This window comes from Theobroma umbraticum, unplaced genomic scaffold, assembly GCF_002168275.2.
Source record: "Theobroma umbraticum cultivar Fairchild unplaced genomic scaffold, ASM216827v3 scaffold_146.0, whole genome shotgun sequence".
NCBI classification, from domain to species: Eukaryota; Viridiplantae; Streptophyta; class Magnoliopsida; order Malvales; family Malvaceae; genus Theobroma; species Theobroma umbraticum.
In genome coordinates this window covers 5,706,868-5,716,481 of record NW_018397265.1, presented here as the reverse complement: position 1 = coordinate 5,716,481, position 9,614 = coordinate 5,706,868, and the positions used below count along the sequence as shown (strand labels likewise).

Sequence of the window (9,614 nt, the reverse complement as noted above, 5' to 3'; positions counted from 1 at the left end):
TAATCCCGAAATTGTCGTTACACTGGATTTACTCTCATGTGATTAACTGGTTTTTTGCCTTAGTCACAGGATTCTTCTTTTCTCGAAAACTGAGCCAATCTAATTCTACCAAGACAACTGAGGAGGTGAGCTAAACTGGATTTTGGTTAAACAATTTTGAAGTCTCTCTAGTGTAGGACTATGTTAAAGCTCAAGTCATAAGAACAGGCAAGTAGTGTACAGCTGATTTTAGGCGAGGGACAGAAAGAGATATGGCAATGCAAGGTCTGGGTTTCGGCACAAAAACGTTGAATGTGTTCCCAGAGATGAGATGGATAGAGAAACGACAGGGAAAGATGAGGCATATCCGATAAGTCCAAATGTCCCCACCACCAATGATGTAAAGCCAGCCTTACCCTACAGGGATTGTCGATCACTTTTATACTCCATTTTTCTTCTATAAATACACATTGCTCCCTCCCTACACTCCTCACTATCCACTCTTCACTCTCGTTTCTCTACAGCTCTTGAAGATGAGACTCCAAATGAGTTTGTTGGTTTTCTGGGTCGGCCTAGTCCTTCTTGCCCCGTACGTTGCTGGCAATGAAGCGTCGCAAGTGCAGCCGGAGACGGTGAAGCTAGACACCGGAGGTCTAAGCAGGCAGACTTTTCCAAAGGGTTTCGTGTTCGGAACAGCCACGTCCGCTTATCAAGTCGAAGGCATGGCCAATGGTGACGGTCGTGGCCCCAGCATTTGGGACGTCTTCGTTAAAATTCCCGGTAATGTAACTGATGCTAAAGTGGTCAAATGTGAAAAAGAAGAAAAACCAATTTAAAAGAGTTAATTTCTGTGACGTGATGAACAGGGATTGTTGCCAAGAATGCCACGGGTGAAGTGTCAGTGGACCAATATCATCGCTACAAGGTAGGCATTTGACAGGCATTTAGCCCTCTAGTTCTATAACGACCAAAGTGTTTCAAACTTAGTTGTCATTGCTGGCCTGAGCAACATCTACAGGGGAATGTCAAGTTTAAAATGTTTCTCTTTTGTTACAGGAAGATGTGGATCTTATGGCAAACCTGAATTTTGATGCGTACAGGTTTTCAATCTCATGGTCCAGGATTTTCCCTGGTACTTCCATCATCAACATAGTACATATACTTTGATCATCAGAAATTGTTGTTGGTATCGTGTTGCTTATCATTTCTTTCAATTGGTTTTATTTAGATGGGACTGGGAAGGTAAATTGGAAGGGAGTTGCATACTACAACAGGTTGATCGACTCCTTGCTACAAAAAGGTAATTCTTTATAAAGATTAAGAATGTAAGAATTCCCAAACCAGTATTGCCAGGTTGTGTTGAAACAGGGGACCTGATATCAATCTAAAATTATTTGCAGGCATTACTCCTTATGCTAATCTATATCACTATGATCTTCCTGAGGCACTTGAGAAGAAATATAATGGATTGTTGAGTTACAAAGTAGTGTACGTACCATACCAAGAAGCAACATTGGGTTCACATAATGCATTACATTTACTACATATTTGATTTTGGATTTGTAGTTTGAAGCTATGATCCACACCTAACAGGATCTATGACTGAAATTTTGATAAATATTTTGAATCTTCAGAAAAGATTATGCTGATTTTGCGGACTTCTGTTTCAAGACCTTTGGAGACAGGGTGAAGAACTGGATGACATTCAATGAGCCGAGAGTAGTTGCTGCTCTTGGGTATGATAATGGGTTCTTTGCTCCTGGAAGGTGCTCCAAAGCATATGGGAATTGTACAGCAGGCAATTCTGGAACCGAGCCTTACATTGTTGCCCATCATTTGATTTTAGCCCATGGAGCTGCAGTGCAGAGATACCGTGAAAAGTACCAAGTAAGATCAATCGTTGTTCATTTGATATGAATGGGATAGTATCTTAAACTATTGGAGCGCATTGAAAGATTAACCTAATTGATATATGCACATATTTTCAGCCAAAACAGAAGGGAAGGATTGGAATTCTCCTGGATTTTGTATGGTATGAACCTCTTACCAGGTCGAAGGCTGACAATTATGCGGCTCAAAGAGCAAGAGACTTTCATGTAGGATGGTAAGAGTTTAAATAGCAAGAGATACATTCATCTTAATTCTTCCCTCCAATGTAGCTTTGGGGTGAGTTATTTGATTAATAATTTTGACCTTAGTTTCTCAACATTTCTTGACATGGAAGAACCGAAACTATTATCTCATATAGATAGGAAGCCAGATCTGTGAATTGGCAGTAATCTCAGCTACATATCATATGATTAAAATCAAGAGTTTTGAGAATGATATGTAACAAGAGCAATGATGAACTTTTATCAAGGTGCTTCTAAAACTAGTTCAAGCACAATATCAGAAGAAAATCACAAGCATTAAAGAGCATAAAAGAAATTATAGGCTTCAGGGCTTTGCAATATATTTGAAGAGATTTATAACAGTGCTTCCTGAAATTTTTTAGGTTTATCCACCCCATCGTGTATGGAGAGTACCCAAGGACAATGCAGGAGATTGTTGGGAATAGGCTACCCAAGTTCACAAAAGAAGAGGTTAAGATGGTGAAGGGATCAATGGATTTTGTGGGCATTAACCAGTACACCGCTTACTATATGTATGATCCACATCAGCCTAAACCAAAAGTTTTAGGTTATCAGCAAGATTGGAATGCTGGATTTGCTTGTAAGACACTTCTTCTTTCAAAATGATATTAGTTCTTTTATTCATATATACTCTTAAAGTCTGAACTATTGTTTTTTGTCGCCTGCACAGATGCGAAAAAGGGAGTGCCAATTGGTCCAAGAGTAAGTCTATGCGAATCACCTCTCCCAACACGAATCCCCCCTGAAAAATATGTTGTTTTGAGCAAACGTTGAATTGGCTTGCCTTACACGATTATCTTACTGCTTGCAGGCGAATTCTGATTGGCTCTACAATGTACCTTGGGGGTTGTATAAGGCTCTGATGTACATAAAAGAGCGTTATGGGAATCCTACTGTGATTTTGTCTGAAAATGGTATGAATTTAGTAAATATCTGTCTTGAATTGAATTAAATTGCATGATGTTTTGCCTGGTTTCTCTACTCAGTTAATGTTAAGAAAAACAATTGGATTGCTTTGAATCTCATACTTTAGCTTGTTTCTGCAGGGATGGATGACCCAGGAAATGTGACCCTTTCCCAGGGATTGCACGACACTACAAGGATCAACTACTACAAGGCTTACTTAACTCAGCTGAAAAAGGCTGCTGACAGTGGGGCAAACGTAGTTGGCTACTTTGCATGGTCATTGCTGGACAATTTTGAATGGAAATTAGGCTACACTTCGAGGTTTGGCATTGTCTACGTTGATTTCTCGAACCTAAAGAGGTACCCTAAGATGTCAGCCTACTGGTTCAAGCAGCTTCTTACTCGGAAAAAGCATTAAGCAGCCAGACTTTGTTTGATCATGTTTTAGTTAGTAGAGAAAGTGTTCATGCAAGAAACCAACCATGGGGAGGCTAGCTCCTATGCTTTAGTTTCGGTTCCTCCTACTGTACTTTGTAACCACCTGGCTTACGTAATAAAAGCATAAATTGTGCCCAACAACGACATCTAAAATTTAGGCCCTCGTGTGATGCACCATTTGTGATTCGTGTAGTCACTGATCATATAACATCTTAATGTTATCCAAAGGAAGAATGATGCACTTTCATGGAAGAACCTCATTTCTACCCTGTTTTAGAAAGCTTACTTTCTGAAAGAATGATGCACTTGCTGGAGTTTACAAAAGAAGTTATAAATTAAAAAGATGAAAGATTACACACGAGCAAAAAAGTTAAGAATACTGTTCTTAGTCTCTGAATTCTTGCAATTACTTCCCTTCAACTTCAACTTGTCATTCTTACCTCTTCCTCTTCCACTAAACAGTCTTTTGGGATCACAGCTCACGCTTTCTTGAGATCCCACGGTCATGTGCAGGGTCTCACAACTTTCCACCTTACTCACCATGGATATTTGTTCAGCAGTGCTCTCTATCTGGTTAGAGGACATTTCAACTTTTCTTCCAGGAAATGCCAATTGGGTGTTATCAGGAAACACACACAAGATTTCCGACCTCTCAATCTCATCCTGGCCATTTGAGGAAACTAGGTCAGTGGTGTCCTTTGCCTCGGCTATGTGCATTTCATCAAGTTTTCTTTTCTTGAAAGGATTGTTATTCGGAATCAGTGGAATGTCCTCTGCAACCACATTCTCCTTTGTCGCCTGACTTTTTAATGGAAAAGCTAACCTCTCTAGTCCAGCATCTTGGATATACTTCTTTTCAATTGAAACTGCACCTTGCCTCATTGTACCTGCTAACAGAAAATCACACCATTGTAAAATACATAGATAAATGCAAAATATATGCATGAGCACCTACATGCTTCAGCATCTAAGTTTATGCAGCAGATTCAACATTTTACAGGCACAAGCAAGATTTTAAATACTATCAGCAGCAATGAATGTATTAAAACATTCCCAAAAACAGATATATCAGAGATTCTAGAATACATTGAAGATGACCAATAAATTAATAAATTTGAGACTAAACTATAAATCTTTAACATTTGATGTCATGCGTGGTTTCTAAAGAACTTGCCTGTCTTATTTCTTTCTCTGGTTTTATGTGAAGAAAATACCAAGAAGCAGCTCTCTTGTCTGGATATATCAGCAGTTTCCAGCAACTGGAGTTTACCAGAAGCTTGAAATTCAGTAGGCACTGGATGATTTCCAGGAGTTGGCATACTGTCAAAGGCCTCCATAGTAGTGGGGTCTAAGTTTCCTTCAGCAATCGCAATAGCTACTGATGGAGAGATTTCTCTGATACCATTTGTACTTGGTCAAGGGAAAATTGCATAAGTGACACTCAAACATATTTATTACATAGTGCTAAATTTAGCCTGCAAGCAGAACTGGATGCCATTGGAAATCGATAAAAGGTTTTAAAATTGTAACTTTAAGATATCTGATAACCCTGGTCCAAAATATGCATCTAAGCACCATAACATACAAAGCCTAATATTTCAACAATTTACACTATGAGATCTGTCTGAACATTAAACTGATGCATGACTAAAATAGAAAACTGGTTGAAGGATTAAATCATATAAAATTATTGATATTATTATTTTATTTAGTTTTTATGGGCTCTATTGTAGTATTACTGGTATTTTAGGCATTTAAATGCAATTATTTTAATTAGAACCTTTTCCTACTACATACTAAGGTTTATGGAAATGTCTATAAGTAGCTATCTTCTTTCAGATTCTAACAGTATTACTTATGGATTATTGAAATTTGAGTATTAAATAATAATAATTTCACCTCTTGGTTCAATCCCTTTCTTTCTTAATTTCTTCTGTTTCTTTAAATGTTTCTTCCGATTCTTCCTCTTGCCCTGTGTTTTCTCTCTGATCTCTTTTTTCTTCATCTTTTCCCTCCCTTTTCTGCACTGTGAAGTTGACACTGTAACTTCAGAATCAGAGTAAAAATGAAAAGAATAAAAAAGGATACGGTCCCAGAAAATCAAGCCCTTCATCTAGAATTTGCAGAAGCTGTTGTGTAAGCGGTTTCATGTGTTTCAGCCCCTTGATTTCACCATCATATCTGGAAAAGCATGTTCAAAGCAACACTATAAGCTTATGAAAATCAAGCAATGGGGCATTGAATAATTCCATTTCCAGCATACAAACATTCTGGCATGCTGAAAAACTGCAACTGCTTCTTTGAAAGATTTGGAGTAATCTTCAGGCTTTTGACTGCCCTTTTCAATCTTCAAAACTGATAAAACCTGTAAACATATCAACCAATAATGGAAGTTTAAATAATATTGCCATGATCAAATGGATCATATCCATCATAGAGAATTTTAAACCCTTAAGATGCTATAGCTGTTATAAATGGGAACAGCAATTCAGATGCTGTCATAATGGAAACAACAATTTCAACAAGATGCAAAAAATGTACTAGAGACAAAAAGATTGTTTTTTTCCATTTAATTTGGGCTGACTAACTTTTGCCGCATGAAAGGCCATTAGATTGAGTAGTCAATTACCTTTTTTCTTATTAGCTAATTTCTCCTGCTTATGCTTCCAAACAGAAGCACCTGCATGGACATCTGAAAATGAAAGGTTCCCATTCTGTTTCTTATCTGGATGCAGGTCATGGTAGACAAATATATATATTGTATATGGAGCATTAACTCAAAAAATAATACTATGATAAATGATTGGTTACACTAAGTGAAATTTCATATATAATCAGCTGTTTCAAATTCTGTGCCCCTCATACGTAACAAAGAAGATGCAACTTTCACCAAAAGCTTGGAGATCTTTGAATGCTCAGTTTAAGAAAATGACCTCATCAAACCAGCTAATTCTATGCAAACGCAACTCTCAATTTTTTATTAACCTGGAGTCAAGTCAATATGGTTAAAGTCAGTAGCATACTTTTAGAGCCATTCATTTAAGTAGAGAATTCTCAATTTTGCCTCACTAGCATGATTTAAATTCTATGACCAAGCAGTTTATCTTCAAAAGATCATGTAAAATGAAAACCCCATTGAAACATTCGTTAGAACAGCATTTGTTGGTTAAAAGTATGTTTTTGCTCTGCATATATTCTTGGAGGAAGGCTTTAAAATATGGGGAAAATAGTCAATTCTATATTCCATATGAAAAAAGCAAACAGAAAAAACTTACACGGTCTAAGTTCCGATACTTGGAAACCAAGGAATGCGCCTTTGCAATCCCAATTCCAGGAACAGAAGGAAGGAAATCACATCCAGCTAAGACACACATACCTGTAGAATGTCATTACATATGCTAAAATTTTAGTCCAAATGCATATATTAGAGACAAACAAAGAGGAAACATGTTCATCTCAGAAAAGAAGGTAAAATAGATCTTTCTAGTTTTACAATATTTATGGAAAACTTCACGACTAATAGAGAAGTTATTTAGTTCAACAGATTAAAAGAATCAGGCTTGTAATTATCACAAGGATACAGAGTTCACCTTTATCAAGGTAGGTCTCTAAGGACCTTGATTGTGTACATAAAATTTTCAAGTTGGATTCTTGGGACAGCTGTGTTCTGGACAACCTAGGCTTTTAAATAATAGGTAAACTTCAAGAACATAGCTTTTGGGTGTCAAAATGAAACTTACCTATGAACAGTTCTTTATCAAAACCTCTGAAGGAAGGTTTACTTGTTATAGAATCAAAAACTTTAGCCAGAACTAGTTCTTCTCCATTGCCATATCGGTCCATTTTAAAGGTGATCTGTTAACAGAAAATGCATCAAAACAAGAAAAAACCAATAACTCTGATAATCAATAAAGAAAACAGAAGTCATCAGGAGAGCGGAAGACCTCCATCAGCACACGATATCATAGTTTTGGAGTTCTTACAGCTGGGCAACCGTATGCTATTAGATCACTGTCTTCTGTAATCACTGCCACAACTCCACCTTTTTCAGCCTCAAGGGTAGCCAAGTATGCTAGCTGTGCATCAGCCTCATATGGTGCTACCACAAATTCAATGTTCTCTGATCTCAAAATCTGAAAAGTTACAGCACATTGCAACAGGAATGAGAACCGTTCTAAATTTACGTGGTGAGCCAAAATCATAGAAAATGATATGGAAATGCAGAGGCATTGCTGAATTTAATTAAAAATATCATACATGAATCAATTGATGTGCCATGGCTGGAGTGATACTCACTGCTCTCTACACGATGGAAAAAGAAAGAGAAAAGTGAATGCCAATTTATATAAGAACAGCTAATAAATCTGTACAGATAATAGAATGAACAAATATGGAAGATGATAAGCCATGCAAAATTTAAGCAGACCAAAAAAAGTAAAAATATCTATTGTCTGTGGTGTTGTGAAAAATGATGCTAAAGAACTTTAGATTACTTAGGTGAACTGATAGGCAAGCTGTTTAAAATTAACTAATTATACAGTTCCAATCTGGATAAAACTTGAACAGACTGAAATCACTAATCAAAACTTAGCTCATGCTCATGGACAATCTTGAGAAAGGTCTAAATAAGTGAAGTAAAATTGATTGTCTTCCATTACAACTAAGAGGTTTTTGAATTATGGTCTAAATCACAACACTACATGGCAAACCCCCTTTCACCAACTAAGTTAAATCTTAATCTTCTTGATGCGAGAATTCCAGCAAACTTTCCTTCAATGGAAGCTTTATCTTGACATGAAATTTTCAATACATTCAGCCTAATCCTACATACAATTACCACCCCAAAATCTAATTTTCTAGGTCTCGCCCCCTATAAACCTTAAGAAAGGAGACATCTCCAAATCTATTCCACATCAAATTAAATAAGGGATACATTAACAATGCATATGGGCAAAACGCTAAGGAACAGTTCAAATATTGAATTAAATGAACAAGGTAGCCAGTTGAAACCTGGAAAAGCTCACTAGCACCTCTAACATCCCCCTCCTTAAGCTTCACCATTGCCAGTTCTCGATTATCTTTCCGTCTCCTGAAATAGATAAAAAAAAAAAAAAGGAAACGAGCAGAAGAGAACACTTGTCAAAACCAAGTTAGTATCATCTCCAAGAACTTGAAATAGCTGTATACTGTTATGTAAGCTTTAAAAGTTCATCATTTGAAGTAGAAAAGTTAAAAACCTGTATCTTTCATTTTCAGTGGCAGCCTTACAGGGGATATTGGCACCATCAAAAACAACAACTGGAGTTATCTTATGGTAACGAAGAAGATTGATTCTGTGCATAAAGTAATCTATGTATCGCGATTTCTTCTCGCTGTTTGAATTCAAACAAATCTCCATGCTACATGAATATGCTGCAATTTTTGACATAAATCAATGCAGCCCATTTCACAAATTCTAAAAAAAAAAAAAAAAAAAGACGTGAACCATAAATACCTCCTTTATGTAACCATGAATAAGCATCAATACCCACCTGTAAAAATTATTGCAAAAATATTACGAAAAGACAAGGAGCTAGCTCTAACGAGAGAGAGAGAAAGAGAGGGAGGAAGAAATGTTATACCCGCTTGCCGGCGTATTTCTTGATGTGAACGGGTACGATGAAGGGTTTCATGAATCTGAGCAGATCTTTGATTCCCATTCTTGCCAATTATTTTTGGGTTTAATCCGTTTTGAGGTTTTCTTTTTGCATTTGGGATGAATGGAGAGCTTGTTTTGCCTATGTATATCTGACATGGTGCTGAGGGAGAAAATGGCGGGAAGATGAGCAAAATGTCAAAAATTTGGAGGCAATTATGGGGCTGCGCATGGTAACGGAGCTGTCATAGAATGTATCTCACAGGCAAGTGATTGTCAAGAAAACTGAAATTTTTATAATTAACAAATTTAATTATAGATTTTGTATGATATGACAATAGTAAGCTCTTACATCTTTTTAAACAAGAAAATTGAAAATTTTTAATTATCTTATTTAAGAATCCATTTACTTTTGTCTCTAAATACATTAATGGTACTTTACTTTGAATCACAAAATTAAAAAAAAAAAAGAAAACAAGCTAGGAGCAAACTTATAGGATAAAATTTCTTAAGTGAAATTCTAG

General features: G+C 36.6%; 2 protein-coding genes across 2 annotated transcripts; one reads left to right on the top strand and one right to left on the bottom strand.

The window, feature by feature from the left end:
• Positions 1 to 430: 430 nt before the first annotated feature.
• Positions 431 to 3,735, top strand: LOC110422609 (beta-glucosidase 44-like). Its single transcript, XM_021436599.2, has 11 exons — positions 431 to 759; positions 846 to 904; positions 1,036 to 1,111; positions 1,208 to 1,279; positions 1,380 to 1,467; positions 1,614 to 1,866; positions 1,968 to 2,083; positions 2,474 to 2,691; positions 2,782 to 2,813; positions 2,923 to 3,025; positions 3,158 to 3,735. The coding sequence occupies exons 1-11, from the start codon at positions 513 to 515 to the stop codon at positions 3,433 to 3,435; spliced, it is 1,542 nt and encodes a 513-aa protein (XP_021292274.1). The 5' UTR covers positions 431 to 512; the 3' UTR covers positions 3,436 to 3,735.
• A 71-nt stretch (positions 3,736 to 3,806) lies between these two features.
• On the bottom strand, positions 3,807 to 9,207 carry LOC110422608 (5'-3' exonuclease family protein). The gene is made up of 12 exons (XM_021436598.2): positions 9,077 to 9,207; positions 8,950 to 8,986; positions 8,693 to 8,867; positions 8,466 to 8,544; positions 7,713 to 7,757; positions 7,439 to 7,588; positions 7,196 to 7,310; positions 6,731 to 6,831; positions 5,723 to 5,820; positions 5,544 to 5,636; positions 4,630 to 4,850; positions 3,807 to 4,342 (listed from the first exon to the last, which is right to left on the bottom strand). The coding sequence occupies exons 1-12, from the start codon at positions 9,152 to 9,154 to the stop codon at positions 3,807 to 3,809; spliced, it is 1,728 nt and encodes a 575-aa protein (XP_021292273.1). The 5' UTR covers positions 9,155 to 9,207.
• Positions 9,208 to 9,614: the final 407 nt, after the last annotated feature.

What these genes read in the sequence shown, in the direction of transcription:
- LOC110422609 (XM_021436599.2), top strand. Translation starts at nt 513, where the DNA reads ATGAGACTCCAAATGAGTTTGTTGGTTTTCTGGGTCGGCCTAGTCCTT. An exon ending in TTGTTGAGTTACAAAGTAGT is followed by an intron (nt 1,468 to 1,613) that starts GTACGTACCATA and finishes TTGAATCTTCAG; the next exon opens with AAAAGATTATGCTGATTTTG. An exon ending in TTGGAATGCTGGATTTGCTT is followed by an intron (nt 2,692 to 2,781) that starts GTAAGACACTTC and finishes TCGCCTGCACAG; the next exon opens with ATGCGAAAAAGGGAGTGCCA.
- LOC110422608 (XM_021436598.2), bottom strand. Translation starts at nt 9,154, where the DNA reads ATGGGAATCAAAGATCTGCTCAGATTCATGAAACCCTTCATCGTACCC. An exon ending in GTGCTAGTGAGCTTTTCCAG is followed by an intron (nt 7,758 to 8,465) that starts GTTTCAACTGGC and finishes TCCATCGTGTAG; the next exon opens with AGAGCAGTGAGTATCACTCC. An exon ending in AGTATCGGAACTTAGACCGT is followed by an intron (nt 5,821 to 6,730) that starts GTAAGTTTTTTC and finishes ATATGTTTACAG; the next exon opens with GTTTTATCAGTTTTGAAGAT.